This window comes from Halichoerus grypus, chromosome 12, assembly GCF_964656455.1.
Source record: "Halichoerus grypus chromosome 12, mHalGry1.hap1.1, whole genome shotgun sequence".
Classification (NCBI taxonomy): Eukaryota; Metazoa; Chordata; class Mammalia; order Carnivora; family Phocidae; genus Halichoerus; species Halichoerus grypus.
The window spans coordinates 41,896,665-41,915,315 of NC_135723.1; the positions used below are offsets into that span (position 1 = coordinate 41,896,665).

At 38.1% G+C, this 18,651-nt stretch overlaps 1 protein-coding gene and 1 long non-coding RNA gene across 5 annotated transcripts in view; one reads left to right on the top strand and one right to left on the bottom strand.

The window, feature by feature from the left end:
* The window catches only part of UMAD1 (UBAP1-MVB12-associated (UMA) domain containing 1), a 211,971-nt gene extending 208,530 nt beyond the window's left edge, over nt 1–3,441 (top strand). For all 4 annotated transcript variants that reach the window (XM_078059298.1, XM_036064526.2, XM_036064557.2 and 1 more), the window contains one exon: nt 1,520–3,441. In XM_078059298.1, coding sequence (XP_077915424.1) covers nt 1,520–1,777 — 258 coding nt within the window. In that variant the 3' untranslated portion in view covers nt 1,778–3,441. The remainder of the gene's footprint in view (nt 1–1,519) is intronic.
* LOC144379570 (uncharacterized) overlaps nt 1–18,651 on the bottom strand; it is a 151,724-nt gene that overhangs the window by 57,379 nt on the left and 75,694 nt on the right. The window lies entirely within an intron of this gene.

Below are 18,651 nucleotides of genomic sequence, written 5' to 3' on the forward strand. Positions count from 1 at the left end.
TACAATTATTACAATGTGAGCCCCATGCAGGGAAAAATCTTGTCTGCTTTCATCCATTCAACAAAGAGTTATTGAGCACTGGGCACTGATCTGGGCACTGGGGCTACAGCAGTGAACATGGGAAGTGAAACTCCTTAAGCTTCCAAGGGGTGATATCAGAATAACTTATATACCACAGAACAAGGTGCTGAGGGCTATGGAGAGGAAAAAGCAGGAGAGGGAGACGGAGTGCTGGAGTGCGGGAGGTGAGGGCCAGGCTACAGTTTAAATAAAGTGGTCAGGAAAGGCCTCCTTGAGAAGGCTGTGAGAGAAGGAAGCCGGGTATGTCTGGGAGAAGAACCTTCTGGGCAGAGGGACTGGAGAGGAAAGGCCCAAGGCAGAAGCAGGCTGGGTGTGCACGAGCAACAGCAGGGGGCAGTGGGACTAGAGAGGAGGGAGCCAGGACAGCCTAGCTGGGGATACTGGCAGAGAGGTGCCCCGGGGCCAGATCAGGAAGGGCCCCGTGGGCCTCTGTAAAGACTCTGCAGTTTTATTCTGCATGAGACTGGGTTGAGGGGGTGGGGGAGTCAAGTTTTGCCTAACCTGGTTTGAGGTAGGTTTCAGCTGCTTGGAGCAGGAGGTCATTGGTTCTCATTTTTGTAAATACACTTCAGTTTTGTATCCATTCTCCTGTTGATGGATACTTAGTTCGGTTCCAGTTTGGGGCTTGCATAGAGTGCTATGAACACCCTGGTGCACATCTTTTGGTAAAGTACCATATGCAAGGTATACCAGTTTTAAAGAAATTGAACAAGATATATCAATTCTTATTTGAATACCTTGGGTAATATAACATGCTAGTTCCAGTGAAAGTCAGGCAGCCAGTCAATACTTACGGTTCGCATTCAAGGTAAATGTTCAAGTATGTATCAGGGTATACAAGGTGGAGGATACATGCATACATACAAAGTATGCAAGGTAAGTTATGCAAGGTGGAGAATACAAAGAGATGTCAAATAGATTTCTTGCCCTCAAGTACCCTAGACTCTAGTTGGGGATAAGACATATGTATAATGAAACAACCACTAGCAAGGATACAAACAGTAAATGCCAAATAAGATCCTAGGCATTTTGCCCCATATTCTCTCTGAAGCCGGCAAGGTCACTCTGGACTACGTTGATAAAATTTGATTTCACAGGGAAGCTGGGAATTCTGTAGAGCCTGAAAGCATACATCAGATTTGTGAGCCAGACTTTGTAGACATTATCTGGGCTAGGGAAATAGCAAGGATGCCAATTTGTATTTGAGGGGTCATGGGTGGTCAGTCTGAGTAAGAGTAGGGATTAGAATTCATTTCAAAGCCTAGTAGAGATCTAGATGGCTGTATTTCACAAGTAGAGTAAATAACAGCATTCTAATCTGGGAATATTTCTGTAGTCCACATTTCCCAATCATTTCGCTATATTAACGCCACATTTACCGCTACTAAACCTCAAAGTCCACGAGGTCTAAATGACTTAAATATACATGTACTTTTAGACTGGCAAAGAAGACTCATCCAGTGTGACCGTAGCAGGCCCCGAGGTGGAAAATAAGGCAGGCCAGACTCTGGAAAACAACTCACTAATGGCCGAACTCCTGAACGACGTACCCTTCACCTTAGCCCCACATGTCCTGGCCGTGCAGGGCACCATCAGTGACCTTCCAGACCACTTACTCTCCTATGATGTCAGCGAAAATCTATCGCGGTTTTGGTACGATTTCACTCTTGAAAATTCGGTGCTCTGTGATTTGTAATCTTTATGTCTATTTGCACTGTAACAGCTTTAAACAAAAGTTTGCCCATTTTATTTAACCTGTTTGATGTTCTTTGCCATTTCACTGCTTAAAGGTCCTCAGAAAAGCAAGGATCTTAAAGCAAAGAAAACGACATTATGTTCATTACTCTATTTGTTTAAAAGGTGGACTTAATTCTGCTTCCTTTCCCCCAGATAATAAATATAAAAACTAGACTATCAAGGTTTTATGAAAGGAGCAGATTCCTTCAACCAGTCTCTCAAAATACAACCCCTCAAGTGTATCTTAGGAGAACTGTGAGAAAGAGCTATGGCACTTTTCTTAGTCACCCTAACTCTGAAGTCTACGCTTAGAATGAGTGTGATTTCTCTTCTGTGGTTTGGAGGAAGCTTGAATTAATGTTACTCCCTTTCTTCTTCCACAATGTTTATGAATGAATTCAGAAAAAAAAAAAAAAATGTTGCCAGTTAGCTTAATTTCTTCAGTCCCAATTTAGACACCGAGGTGGAAATGTAAAACTTTTCCTAAAAAGCAGTGGTAGTTTGCTGCTCCAGGAATGCTGTCCCTGCTCTGGATGCTATTTCTTTTGAGGGATACATGTGATACATTTCAGTTTCCTCAAAGCCATGGCAGCCCTTTCCACCCTGAATGGTTCCCATGGGCCTGCCTTTGTTTTCTGCCTCGTTGCTACTCCAGAGCGTGGGCCGTCACCACTTTCCAAAGAACTTCCCCTGCTTCTGCTTCAGTTGGCGTTTGCTCCCCTTACCACATATGTTCCCAGTTTATGAAGAGATCCACGTTTCCTTTCAACCTCTTTGCCTCCTAAAGAAAAGCATCTCATGATGATACATATTATTGCTGATAACACCCTTATTTAGAAATTTGTTGGCCACAATACAGATGGAAATGTTTTGCTGCTAGAAAAGCTGAAATCGACTCATTTCCAATTAGGGTGTAGGCAAAACACCTAACCATGACTTTTAGTTCTTGGCTATCCATTATTTATGCCAACTAAAGCAGTAAAGAACTGCCATTGGTCAATAAAATGTAAAGGGAAAAAGCAAATTGTGATAGAGTATTTTCCATGCATGGAAAATTTAAATCACATTTGTTTTGATTAGGAGCAATACAATTTATTGATTCTGTGCCAAATTGTAAGTATATTTTTCACAAAGATAGCGTGCCATAGCAAAACTAAACACCGTGCATAAAGGTATGTGAATCATTTGAGTTTTAATGTGTTGTGCATGTTTGTTTAATAAAGGTAGCATTGTCTTGATAAAAATGCCATATTATTTAAAAGTTAAATGAATATTTCTGTTGACAAAAATATGCTTCATTTACAAATAATGTTACCACATGAGGTGAATGATTACATTAAATCTTTACAGTTTTCATAAAACATCAGTCTAGGAAATGTGACCTATTACTAACACAAATGTGAACATTTTATAGCAGTTTTTGTGAAAACATCCTTTTTAACATCCATGTTAATGTACCTTGAAGCTAAGTGTTAAGTATGTCATCAGTTTGTCTAATATATTTGTTAAATTTTGTCTGAAATATATTTCATTTATATTTATGTCTACCATCTTATAAATATGCTTGTATTTTCATTTGTCGAAAATAATTGTTATATATAAATAAATGTGAATTAAAATAAACTGATATTTTGATTATTTTCAGATCCAGAAAAAAATAGTTTTCTTTACCTTCATATTTGAATGCAAGTTATTAATTCTTTGTGAGGCACATATTTAAGTATATAGTTTATGCAGTGCCACAAAAATATGAAATTTCCACTTAGATGTAAACTTTAGGGAATAACATTGAAAATGGTAAGATCACTAGTCCTGGCTTAACAGGACTGTAGAGATTTGAAAGAAATCACATGAATATCTAGTTCTAGATAGATCCCCATCATCACAGAATTTAGTAAGGACTACTGTTCATGACCTTCTTTTAACAAAAACATTTTAGTTTTCTTAATCCTGTATATAAATCAATCAATTGTTACTCTTTTAGAACTGGAAGAAACATTAGAAATCAGCCAGCCAACTTCATTTACCCAAGAGAAACGTGAAGCCCAGAGAGGTCCAATGACCTAACTCACCTGGTTAGTGATAACCATTGAATTCAATAGTGTTCAGAATTAGAAAGTATAACAAAGCTGTATGCTCTGGTGGAAAGAGTTTGGGCATTTGAGGCAGCCAGACAGTTTGTAAAGGCTCACTCACAAGCTGTGGGACTTTGCTCAGTTCCCTAACTTACAGTGTTCTTAGTTCCCACACTTGTTAAATAGTAATAGTATGCACCTTGCAGAGTTGTGTTAAGTTTTACATGGTGTTTGTCAGACGCTTGGCATCATAAAGCTTGACACACCATAGGTGTTCTGAGAAAGGGAGACGCTATAATTCTCATTACTTACCACACATGCACACTAGTCTAACAAAATGCAAAATACATATTCACTGAACTGAACATATTAAAGAGGCATATAAAAAACAGCAATCTGCATTTATTGTCGGTCTCTCCTGACCCATTATTTTTTTTTCCATAGTAAATACCTAACTGTAAAAAAATTTCTAAAATATGTTGGTTGACTCTCTGCAATTCCTTAGTTAAGAATTCCCTGCAGAACACTTTCTTCTCTCTCACTATCCAGCATCATGGCCGTTTTCCTTAATGCAAGGTATCACTGGACAAAGTACAGTAGATAGATTGTACAAGTGCTTTTACTGAATCTTATTTTTAGTCCTGCAATATATTCAGGAAGTTGCATGTATTTTTTTTTCCAGCTTTCTTTAATGGCATTTGCATCTTTTCCTAAAGGCAGAATTAGGTAATTCTGACCAACTTATTATGGTTAAATTTTTGATTGACTGAACTTTTAAAATTGTACTATTAGGTATTAACAAAAGCACATTTCTTATTAACAGTTTTGGAAATTTGTAATAGTTTGTTTTGTTTTGTTAAGTAAACATTCGGTGACACCAATACTTTTTTCCCCTTTTCAAAATAAAATGATAAATTGGAAACAGTATGAAAGAAATCTTTTCTAATTTTCCCAGAATCCTGATGTCTTATAATTCTAAAGGACAGGTATGGAGTAGCAAAGAAATAATCTCATTCATGTTCTAAGACAGTGGTGCATCGGACCTTACTCCCTTACCTATCATGTTAACAAATGATCAATAAATGAACATTGCCCTCGGTTATCTAGCAAAGAATGTTACTTTCAGAGATAATACATTGTCTTATTAATATGTCGGTAGTAACATTCACATGAAATATAAGTATATTGGACAGGTGGCTGAAGGATGTTACATCTTTTAAAGCCATTGAGAAATAAGGGTTTGTGGACATTATCTTTTGAGCATTTGTGTCATATTACTAAGGGCATGACCTAAATATTATTGAAAAATCTGAAATTCTCAAAATAAGTCTGACTCCGCTGATATTACATTGGCCTGAAAGATGAAGTAGTCTTATTATGTGTTAGGAAAATGACCCTTTATGCCATATGGTTTGGTACATCAGTGTGGGTGAGAGACAGATGTGTTGATTAATATGTAGGAGCTCGTTACAGTCAATACAGCAGCATGTTAAACATCATTAAATCAACTTTTTATGTCAGGGTAGCTTTAGATTTATAGCAAAGTTACAAAAATAGTGCAGCAGTCTGATATACCTCCCATTTAGCGTCCCCTGTTGTGAACATCTTACATTACTATAGTGCATTTGCTACAACTAATGAACCAACTTTGGTACATTACTATTAACGCAAGTCCACACACTATTCCAATTTCACGGTTTTCCCATCATGTTCTTGCTTCCCTTCTAGCATCCCATCCAGTAGAGCACATTACATTTAGTCATCATGTCTCCTTAGGCTACTTTTGGCTATGATAGTTTCTTGTTTTTGATGACCATAACATTTTTGTGGAGTACTGGTCAGGTATTTTGTAGAATGTCCTTCGATTGGGGTTTATCTAATGTTTTCACATGGTTAGATTATGGGTTTTTAGAGGTAAATTACAAAGATGAGGTGCCCTTCAGTGAGATCACATCATACCAAGGGTACATGCCATCAACATGATACTCCTACTGATGTTAACCTTTATCACCTGGCCAACGTAGTGTTTGCCAGATTTCTCCACTGTTAAGTAAATCCTTCCCCCACTTTTATACTCAAAATTTTAGCATTAAGTGATAAATCATAGCCCACACTCAAGCAGTAGGAAATTAAGCTCCACTTCCTTAAGAGGCAAGTAGCTACATCAATTATCTGGAATTCTTCCCCATAAAAGATATGCCCCTTCTCTCCAATTTATTTATTTATCATTTTCTTATTTATATTGGGACTCATGAATATTCCCTCTTTTTTTCCCCAAATCTAAATCAGTGGGAGCTAAGAAATATATTTACACCTTTATAAAAGTTAATAAAGGAAAATTTGGCACATTTTACATGGTGCACATGAATATCATTTGTTGCTGGATATTATAATATAGTCTATAATTTCCTCAGAAGTCATCTTCCTTTAGATATATTTCTCCTTAACTTGCCATGACTGGAACTGTATGCACAATAGACTTTCCCTGAGAGCTACGAGCGCTGCATTGTAAGTGGAGCCTTCTTCCATACTTGGCCTTTTCCTACCTCTCATTCCCATAATGATTGCATCTTACACATAATGTCATTCTTCAGCAAGTGGTGTAGAGGCAAGATTATAGTGTAATCATTTTCCTCTCTAAAGAGCCAAGATAACTCATGATACACAGAGCTCTTCTCTACAATAGATGACTTTTTTAGTAATCACAAAAACAAAGTTGTAGCTCCGTAAGTTTCTAAAGAAAGAAATGTTTCATTTTCAACGAATTAGTTTTAAGAAGCTGTGTAAGGAAACTCAGTCTTCTTTCGGAGGGGGAGGTGCTCCAGAAACTCTAATTTTTAATTCTGATTAACCCAAACTGTGTGCTAAAACATAAAGTTGACCTCCTCCAATTTCACTTGGGGGAAAAAAAAATCAATCAGAGCAAAAAGTATCTTATTTTGTCCTTGGAAGAAACCTGAATATAGTTCTTTGTCAAGAATGTGCCCAGTCCCAATTTTAACCCCTACCAAGGAAATAAATTCCTTACAATCAAAGGTAAGGCAAAGGATAATTGCATCCAGAACCACCCATCAGTACGCTAACTCTGAACCAGCCCCACAGACAGCGTTTTAGTTACTACCCAGGCCAGAGAGAGAGTCAGACAATAGACTGTTTCAGAGGTCAGCTAAGGAGACAGCCTCCCACTCAGGACTGCTGCCAGGGACGTACAATCCAGTGTCTGACATCTGGGTTCTGCAGCTGCCAAGTCTGCCCCTTGTGTGGCCACAGGTGTTGGGCTATAATTCTGAGACACGTGGGGAAGAAGGAACAGGGTAATGTCAGTTTCACTGTATGTATGTGTGTCTGTGTACAGTTTTAATTTTAATCTTGTTTTTCAAAAGGTACATCATTGATTTTGTTTCAAAATTAATGTATTTCTGCATAATGGCAAGGAACATTTGGGAGGCTAACAAAGAAAAGCTTTTGTTCAAGAACAAGGGCAAAACAAAGCCAAGTTCTTAGACCTACAGGGTACACCGTACACTAACATGCCGCGTGTGGCACTGTTAGCTTAGTCATTTGAACAGACCTTCTCAGGACTGAAAAGAAAGAAAATGGATGCCAAAAAGCAAACAGGCAGTTGGTCTAAGATAAAACGTAAATACTTATCCTCTCCCAGTAGCCACCCCCACTGCAACATCCTTGTTTGGGATGTTCACGAGAATTTGTGTTCACCAATATGTGTATAAATACAGCCTGGGACACACTGTATCTACTTTTCTATGTCACACTACACCGTAACCATCAGTTAACACAGCTTAAAGAAGTAACACAGGAGACTTATCTCCTATTTGGGGGGCAAATCTAGAAGTTCCTACCTCAGTTAAGTATTTGAGGTTCCTAACCTAAAGATATGGGCAGTAGTAGAAATGAAGATGATTGAGAGAGGGGAATGACACTGGTAAGTCAAGAGTCAACATTTAAAAATATAGATCTGTCTATACCTCCATAATTAAATATACACTTCCTCCTTGTTTTGCCTAACTTCATAGTCTGAAATTGAATTTAATGGAAGAAGAAGGAATCTTCAGATTTCATCTTCTCACTGAATCTCTTCTAAGGAGAAATGCTTGAATCCTTAAACCAGTGTTTCTCTACCTGTTAAAACCAATGTACACTATGATTTTTTTTTTCACTGTATCTCCTACATATTTTACCAGTTTAGGAGCATTTTTGACAGGTTCTACTTTATATTTTCTATTACAAAGACAATAGATAAATTGAATATACTTTTTCAAAGTACAGTCACAACCCCATTTCCCTTAAGAATCTATGCTCTCTGATTGATGTTCCATCGGACTTATGCTTGAGACATAAATCCTCGACTGGGCTTTGTTGAATGAATGAGTGAACCAATGAAATAAATCATTAAATTATCTATAAAGGAGACTTCCCAAAAGCAAAAGAATAGAATTTTGAAACTTTTGTAGTTTTCCAGGCCCCAGTAAGTTCCCCAAATTATCATGCTGTGTTTATGCAGCTGAAAATAATGCTTAGTTTACCAAGCCTCTACAAATTGTGCCTTTTGTCTGTTTTGGGTATTCTCCATGTTTTTCAGGTTGTGTTTTCCTCTGCCCATAATGACTATGTATGTTCTCATGATGAGTAAGAACTGATTCTAGACAATACAGTATATTTTGGTGCCGTGGATTAACTCATTTGAGGTTTTATCTAGCTGCCAAGTTTCCCTTGTGTGTTCTTGATTATTTTTGCATATATTTCTGCCCCGGAATTTATTAATCCTATATGACCTACCCTTGAAAAATGTCTTCATCTTTCATATGCTTTCCTAAGCACATTTGAATATTTCAAATGCACTTGGTTTAGATAAAGACATTTTTCTAGGATCAGTAGTACAACTTCCCTTTAGAACTCTTCTGTATCTCTGTCTTACATTTCCTACCAATCAATTCTCTTCCGTCGTCGTCATATGAACACGTTTAGATCCTTTCCCTCTAAGTCCAGCTGTAAACTCTTTTTCCATCTATTTGGAGTCAAGTTTCTTGAGTGGTCTATTTTTGTATCTGCACTTCCTTACTTTCTGTTCACTCATTAACCCCCTGTACCCTGATTTCCCATCCTTGGTTAGAACTCCACTGAACTGCTTCACTGGAGCCACCTCCAACCTGCCAAGTGCCTTATGTCTAGTTCTTTGAGGCAGTCCTCCCTATCGGTTACTTCCAGTGTCCTGAAATTGTCTTCACCCTTGATTGCTGTGACACTTGCCTTTCTGGTTTCCCTTCCCTCTCTGTGACCATTCCACCTCATACCATTGGGGACTTCTTTTCCTCCATTCCACCCCTAAAATGTTGGCTCTCTTCTGTTCCCTGTCTTCTCTCTGTACAATCATATTCGTGCCTGTCTGCTACTGTTTACACCCAAACTGATCTCTAGCCCACAACTCTTCTTAAGTTCTGCATCTATATACACTGTTTGTTATAAGACATCTCTCTTGACGCTTCCTCTCAGCTTCTCGAGCAAGACCGGGGTAGCTGTTGTTTGCATCTGCTCTACACTCATTCATATCCCACCTCTTCTGCTTCCATTTACTTTGGGGAATTCCTTCTTCACTCCATATGGTCCTAATGGGAAATAGCACACTTGTTCCCAATCCTGAACCCCGAAGGGGCAGAAACCTGATTCAGTCAGCATCCCTCTTACCAACTGATACTAATGTAAGCAGAAAGCGGCACCTCTTCTTGCTGGATACTGACAGCCATCTTTCCCTTTGTGTTTCCAAGTCCTGACATATCATCTGACGCCCTGGATTACCCAAGCAGGAAATCTAGGAGTCTATCCATTCTTCCTTCTTACTGTGCTCCATACTCAACTGCTGATAAACTTTTGGGAATTATCTATCGTAAAGACTTGTCTCTCCAGTGTGTCTGTCTTCTCCATTCCTACTGCTCCTACTCCAGTCTCTGTCTTCATCATTTCTCCTAACTGATCTCCCTGCATCCTCTACACTATAGCCAGAAAGAACTTATTAAAAAAATAAATTTAAAACCCTTAGTAGCTCTCTGGTATCTAGAGAATTGAAGTGCCTGAAGGCAAATAAGGGCCCTCAATTGCCTCTCTAGCCTCATCTCAAATCCTGTCCTGTGTGCTCTTCCCTAGCGAGCAGAACATGCCATGCTTCCTTCACCATCCTCACATTCTGTTCTTTGTGCTTGGAATGCCCTGATCGTCCCTTCTATTTTTTTTTATCATTGTTTGTTTGTTTTCCTGGTCATAAAATATTTATTAAGGTTTACTTTAGGGAATAATAGCGAATATAAAATTCAGGATAACGATATGCAGTAATTTAATTTCAATCCTTTCAAAGTCAACCCAGCTCTCAATGCTCTGCAGATGTAAAACCACTGGTGAGACTCACTAAAAGCAGTTTGACAACTCCAGAAGAGGCTTTTCGTGAACATTTACAACTAGAGCATCTGAATAACTCTTTTAAGTGCAAAACCACACTACACTTATGCAGTAGCAATGCCTTCATATGCTTCTCATTAGTCATTAGTAGTCAAATCGCATAAAACACCAGAAAAAACACACAATGGAGCTCACAAAACATGCTTAAAAATGAACCTGCCCTTGCAAAACACACATTGTAATGGAAGAAGAGACATTTTTTTAAAAAGTACTATGCACACTATAGCAGTGGTGTGCATTCCAACAATCTCCAGTGAACTAATCTGTGGCTAAATTATTTTACAAGGTTTCATTCAAGTATCACCTCCTCTGGGAAACCTTTCCTTATTCCTCCTAAACTGGATTGGATATCCTTCCACATTCCTTTACCATCCTTTGTTCTTTCTCTCTTTTTTTAAAGATTTATTTATTTGAGAGAGAGCGAGAGAGAGCAGAGTGAGTGAGAGAGAACATGAGTGGGGGGTAGGGGCAGAGGGAGAGGGAGAAGCAGTCTCCCCACTGAGCAGGGAGCCCGATGTAGGACTCAATCCCAGGACTCTGGGATCATGACCTGAGCCGAAGGCAGACGCTTAACCGACTGAGCCACCAGGTGCCCCTGTTCTCCTCTTTCAAGGTTCTTGACCCACGGTACTGGCATTGTTTGTCTAAGTCGTAACTCTGTGAATGGATCCTAACCTATATTTCCATGCTTAACATGATGCCTGACACATAGTTTGTGCTTGATATAAGTCAGTTGAATGGGCAAATCATTGAATTACCACTGATTTGAGGAAATGTATACGGTTCTTATCCCATCTACATTAGAATTTGTCCTTGTGTTGTGTTGGAAGCCTTTAGGCAACCTTTTAGATGTTCATACTGGAATATGCCATTTCCTTATTGTTCCCAAAGTTGTATCCTAAATAATTTAGCTTCTTAAATTTTTTGAAAGTAAAAATGTACCTTTTGTTTGGTTAGCTGTATCAGTAACATACAATAAAACTATTTTGTATTTATCATAACCTTTTAGACAGTGTTGATTAACTCTTTAAATTTTGGAGGTATAAGTGACTATGACCCCTTGTAACTTGGGTTTTATTTTTTGGTTTTCTTTAATGTACACATAGAGGGAACTTTCTTCTGCCTTCTATTAAATTGACATTGATTAATCCTAATTAAATTACATGGCTCTTTTTAAAATCATGGATTTTTGTAGAATTAAACATATAACATAAAAATTGAATGCCTGATGTTTTAATGGGCTGTGGCATTTTGTTTTCACGTAACCTAACCTTACTGAAGGATGTGGAAATATTAACCCTTTTTATAGTGGTCTGCATTCTTGAAGAATAGCTCATTTTACTTTTGAGGAAAAACAAATAATTATCTGAGGAAAGAAGACTCTCATGTTGATTTTTCATGCAACCAAAGCAGGTTCTAAAATATTCTTTAACTGGTCCATTCGTTTGGTAGCCAGTTTTCAACTTTTTAATTACTGTTATGAATTATAATGATTTTGTACAATATTAGTCAATTGAGTTTCTAACCAGTGTGGTCACATTAGTAATTGCAACCTCTAAACTTCCCCATAGATACAAAGATGCAGATTTACATCATTTTCAAAAAACAAGGAAAGCATTAGTAGCCAGTCTCTTAAAATGTTCATTCAGTCTATAAAAAGAAAAATAAATCCCTGTTATGTTGGCTAACAAAATTCTGCATTTCTGTTGTCTAAATAACAACTTACAAATATTTTATAATATCAAGTAATAAAATATTTCACAAGATAAGCTTCTTAGCAAAAACAGTCTCCAGAACTAAACTCAAAAGGAAGTTCTTAATCTTTATTACCTTCCTATATTTGGTTAAAACATCTTGTTAAATGAGTATTAAGGGTCAATAGTTTCTTTCCCCAACCCAACTGAAAAACTATCTGCAGAAATGCTCTCTACTCACTTTAGGTTTACCACCCTATAATTTTAAGTGGCTCTAAGTTTCTACACTTGGCAATGTATACCTATCAGGAAGGGACTGTAGGAATAAAGCCCTCAGTAAGCAAAGCAGTTGTCTCCTGGGTGTGGGTTATTCCCATTCAGGCTTTTCTAGTGTTCGTAGAGATACACTTGAGGCTTTATTTCTTTTTTCATGTTGATTGTGGTAAGAGCCTCATTTCCCAGTGCAATCTATCACTACCCTGCAGGTCGGAGACCACTGGGCTTGCTGCTTTTGTTGTGCCGAGGACAGCAGATGCGATATCCTTCGGCCTGGGTGTGCTTTGTGATGCTTGTTAAGTACAAAATGCCAGAAAGGTACCCAGAGCTTGACAAAACATAAATAACAAAAGACAAGAGCTCTATCCTTACCACCTTTCATTCCAGAATATAAAATAGCAGGTAGCAGTAACAGTATCAGGCTGACCACCAAAGGCAGGTTTGATTAGCATGAAATGCCGGGTAAGTGAGCCAGTTTAAATGAAAATCACGTACGGAGAGGACTGGGAGGGCAGGTGGTGGTCATCGGAGGAAACCAAGAACATTTTTTGAGAGCTGGTTTATTTTTTTGAAAAACTAATAGGTATTCACCTTGCCTAGAGTGTGTGCTATGAAACACATGATATTAAAAGACTGGGTGGGGTGGGAGGTGGACCAGAAAGAGAATCTACAACACCTAGAAATGAAGCCATATTCTCCTGTGACTAGCCTGGAGATAATGTACTTAGTACTTGTGTCATTCCTGCACCAGTCTCGCTATTAAACCTCATTTCCCGTGAGTATCCAGTCAGGCCAATGTCTCTACCGCCTACTCAGCCCTCTGCCTCTTTTCTATCGCCATGGCACTCCTCTACTGATGCTATTTCTCTTTCTTGCACTCTTCTGTTCTGCCTATACCCATCCTATCCACTGCTCAGTACAGCTCAATGTCTAGCTCCCTCACGAACGTTCCCCAAATGGGGAGTTCACATACCATCTCAGAGCCCCAGTAGCATTCTGATTTTCTCATGGGTTCTTCCACTTGTTTTCTGAAGGGACTGTGGGTAGATGAGTGAATCTTGACTTTCTAAAATCGTAAGATACATCAGGGCAAGCTACCAATTATATTTTTTATTATTAAACACATTTCCCACAGCAGTGCTTCATAAATACCTGACTTCCAAACATTATTCCAGTTGTTGATCTTAAATGATTGACCATCCACACTTGTCTCAAAGATCTTCAACACCAAACTAAGACATGCTGTCACCACTGTCATCAGAGATTTATTACCCTTTCTTCCACTTCTTTCCTACTTGCTGTTTTCATGTGTTCTTCAGGATACACACCCTCCTCATACCAGATCTTCTCCCCAAAATGTATCTCCCACCAGCTAAAAAGTTGACTTGCTGTACTCCTCTGCTGTGGACAGACCGTTTAGCTCTATACTCTACCTGTCCCTGTTCCTTGGAGGGAGGAGTTTGTTTTTCCCACTTCGAAAATGGCACTCTTCCTGGTACCAGCCATGACAGTTACTAGATGGAGCTTTTGTTTTGTACCTCTGTGAATGAAAACTTAGGTGCAAAGGATGAAAGTCAACAATATTTATGAATCAGTTTAAAAAGTACTTAGCAGGTTGGGGGACTTCGTAAGGCATGTGTCCAGTTCATTGATAATTTAGACAAATGACACACCCCAGTCCTAGAGAAATTTTTGAAGCTCATGATTGATTGCAGAACTGTTTCATCATCATCAGAAATGTGTGTTAAGCACCTCCTTTTCTTCTTTGTTACTTGCAACAATTTAATCATGTGTCACTGCAGCTTAGATTTGAAGCATAGTATTTCTCCCACTTGAGGTGCTTAATACATTCTGAACAGACAGATAGAGGGATGGAATGATGGAAGGATGGATGGATAAGTGAAAATGTCCATCATACCTGCTGATAGTGACCAACCAATGAGAGTACTGTTTGCTTTGAATTGTACAGTAGGTCCTGATCATAGTTTTTTGCCAGTGCACCCACATACTACTACATTCCTCCTCGGAACGAAAGACAGTTGACAGGGTGAATGTGATGAGATGCTATTCAATGTTAGCAGTAATAATTTTAACCTACATTTGCTGAATTCTTCTAAATACTAAGTACTGTTCTGAGTACCTTACTTTTTAATTTTATTTTACCTTTTAAAACTCTAGTATTGCCAAGAGGTAGAAACAATTCAAATGCCCATCAACAGAGGAATGGATAAATAAAATATACATATAATGGAATATTATTCAACCATAGAAAGGACTCAAGTTCTGATACATGCTGCAATGTAGATGAACCTTGAAAACATTATACTAAGTGAAATAAGCCAGACACAAAAGGACAAATACTGTATCATTCCACTTGTATGAAATATCTCTAACAGGCAAATTCATAGAGACAGCAAGTAGATTAGAAGTTACCGGGGACTTTGGGGGTGGAGGAGAAGTTGCTTAATGAGTACAGTATTTCCATTTGGGGTGATAAAAAACTTTGGAAATAATGGTAATGGTCGCACAGCATTGTGAATCTAATTGATACCCCCAAATTGCATCCTTAAAAATGGTTAAAATGGCAAATTTTATGTTATTTATATATTTTTCCACACACAAAAAAAATTCCACAATTTTTTATTCATTAATTCAAATTTCAAATTAACCTAATTTGAAATTTGAGTACAACAAGAATGTTTAAACAAATAGGAGTTATATATTCTAACATAACAAGAAGTATAGGAGGGTTATATGGCATTGATTCATGTCTCAACAATATCCAGGCCATCCTTCCTTTGAATCCTGACTTTCCCTAATGATAGCAACATGGCTTCTGGAACTCTACATATTGCTTTCATGTTCAAGGTAGAAAGATGAAGAAGGAGATGTCAACAGTTTCATCTTTTTCTTGTATCAGTAAAAAAAACAAAAGCTTTTCTCATGCCCCCAGTAAATTTCCACCTGTATCTTACTGGGCAGAACTGTGCCTTGGGCTGTCTCTAGCAACAAGCCACAGGAGACTGCCAAATGAGTGTCTAGCTTTCCAGACTCTACCAGGGAGGCAGCAAGGGGATGGGTTGGAAATATCTGTTAAGGAATGAATGCTATCTGGCACAATGACAAAAATGAGGAGCAGAAAGGTTACATCAGAGTTTCTCAACCTGGCAGTTGACATTTTAGACTGGATAATTCTTTGTTGTGAGGGGCTGTCCTATGCCTTATAGGATATTTAGCCGCATCACTGGTTTCTATCTACTAGATGCCAGTAGTTCCGCCCCCCCCCCCCGCCACCCCCAGTTGTGATGATCAGAAATGTCTCTAGACATTGTCAAATGTCTTGGGGGAGAGAGCACAAAATTGCAACCAATTGAGAACCTCCGGGTTAGATGAGTGGCCAAAGTCTCATTGCTGAGAGGTGGTGGGGCTGAGGTTTGAACCCGGGACATCTGAATTTAGAGCCTTTCCTCTGGGCCATTCTTCTGACCAGCCTATGCAGTTGAGCAAATGGCCTTGTAATTAACAGGAGCAATGGATCAAATGAATTAACTTGCCACAGACTAGGTTAATGGGACACCCATGAATTGCTGTGCTGACCCTCCACATGCTTTTCCTGAGCACTTGTTATTTAGCCATAATCCTTTACAGTTTAGAAGGTAATAGTGGATATATGATGGAGAAGCAGGGATCAAGTAGCTATCCCAAACATTCTCAACAGAGCAAATTGGTTCCTAGGAAAGCAAAAATGTCTTAGGCAATTAAATGGTTTGTGGCCCTCTAAAACTCTGCCCTACCCAACAGATCTTATCTCAGTACTTAATTTCTCTATAAGGGAGTATTTAATTTTTGTTTTCTCTTTGAGGGAGCATAATGGAAAAACATGTTGAGAAACACTGCTCTAGGATAAGGAATGAGGTGGAGCAAGGAGTATGTTTCAGAAAAGGTGAGAAATGCTGTTACCTCAAATGAGATGGTGTGGGATATCTAGAATGTGAACGGTGAGGGGATTTTAGGAATCCTGTTGGGTGTTTTCAGTAGATGCATCCCTTTACCGATTGTTCCAGTCACTAGTCATCCCAGTTAATTCACTTTCATGTCTCTCTATTCATGAATGTAATAACTTTTATATTTATCTCTTTTTTATCATCACATTAGTTTCATTGGGATGTGCCTTTCCAACAAGTGAATTCCCCCCCTCTTCTTCATGTCTCATTAATCAAAGGGGTATCTCTCTAATGTTTTCTTTAAGGAATAAAAGTGTCTAGGAATACACTCATGGTATCAAAATTTGTTTCGATCATCAGCTAATTATTCACACCATAGAATAATAGGTAAATACAGGGAAGCAAACAAGCTTAAAAGCCATAAAATTCAATAGATCTAGGTTTGATCCCCTGACTTTGGACAAATTATAGAATCTCATTGAATCTTCATTTTCTTATCTGTGAAATGGGCATGTTTACTTCATAGTGTTGAGATGAGAATTAAAAGAGGTATTACATGTCAGCTGCTTGGCAGAGAGCCCAGCATATAGTAAGTGGCCAGTATGTGGCAACTACTGGAATAACATCTGTAAATAATACTTAATAAATCAGTTTTTTCTGATAGAAAAAAAAAGGATAGCAGTACGAGAAAGGACTGGCTCAAATCAAAGTGATCTAAAAGGTTCCTCTTCAGTCAGTGTTTGGCTCAGGACAGTAGGCCAGGATTGACTGGACATGTTCTGAACCGCACCATGGTTCTTGTCTAGCACAACAACAAGATACCTAAAGTTCATCCAGGAGAAAGGCAACTGTGGGCTCTGTTTCCCTGATATTCCTTCTTAGAGCTGATGCTGTCCAATGCTTAGTAACCATCCATTTATCAACACCCTCCTTTAATAAATTAGGAAGATGGTACCTGCCTCTCTCTCCTCCTGAGACTGTGAAGACCAAATCCATTCCTTCATTTATATCTATGCCATGCAAGGCAGAAGAAGGTACAGTCCCTACCACACAGAGTTTACATCTGACCCAATGCCATTTATTTCAAACCCTTTGCTTAGTGCTTAATACCTAGTAAACACTCAAAAAATAACAATGGTTCATTTGTTGCTTTGTTATTCTCCAAAATATATAAATTTAAAAATGCACCATAACAATGTAATGCTGACTTCTGACCTTAGGGAAGTGGGTGTTCATTGTTGCTTGGGTATCTGAAGTGGGTGGTTTGTATGAACTAGCTATACTCCCGGATACACAATTCAGTGTGATTTGGGATAATAACATGTTCAGAAAATACTTGCTTTTTATGAAGGATCAGGTAGAGATAGAAAGTAGATGACTTTTGAAAGTCACAGTTGTTTCTACTTTTTAAATCTCTTATCTGAAAATAACTTTACTATTTAGTTGAGACTTCTTCCTTGAGTTACTAAAGCTCTAGATGGGATTTTGGAGAAGGGATGTGTAATTATTTTCCAAACTCTTTTTTTTTTTTTGACACCTTTCCAAGCTGTTAAAATATATGTGAGATATTAACATTAAGGAGATACAAGAAAATATTCCATAACTTTATTTTGTATTTATGACTTTATCTGGCAAATGGCTCATGGAATATTGTAACAGTCACTTTTATACTGAGAGTCCTGGTTTAAAATCACTATAACAGGTACTACCAATGACTTTATTTGCCAGAAAGGCACATATTCTAGACTAAATTTTGGCCCAGGGAACTGCTATTAATTCCAATACATGAAGAGTCACAGGATAATCTTACAAAATGTTCACAGCTAAGCATTGGATTTTGTCTTCTCTGACACTACCAGCTTCCTTAAACAATTCCTTCCCATGTAGAAGTGGCATTTGACCTGAAATTGTTGCTAGTCCCAGCTATTTGGTTTGGAAATCTTGCTACCTTTTAAATATATATATACACACATATATATACATACATATATATATATATACATATATATATATATCTTCTGAAACATCATTTTCCTTCAAATCAACCTAATTCACCTCTTTCCCATTCCCTCATAGTATTAATTTTATGATATATTAGCTCTTTTATTTTTTTAACCATACGAATGGAATTGTCTAACTATAAAGGTGAAAGCACAAAAGTCATGAAATGCTAGGGCTAAAGTTCTTCCAACACCAGTAAATCCTCCTTATGGCCCTTTCTGCATACTCCAGTGCTCATTTAATAACCCAACTAGACATCCTCCATCCTTTATAGGAAAACATTAATTTTTGGTTTCCTGGCTTTGACATGATTATGGTCAAGTATTTCTTTTACTTTGGAATTTCTGCTTCATTTTTCTTCTTTCTACTTTATCC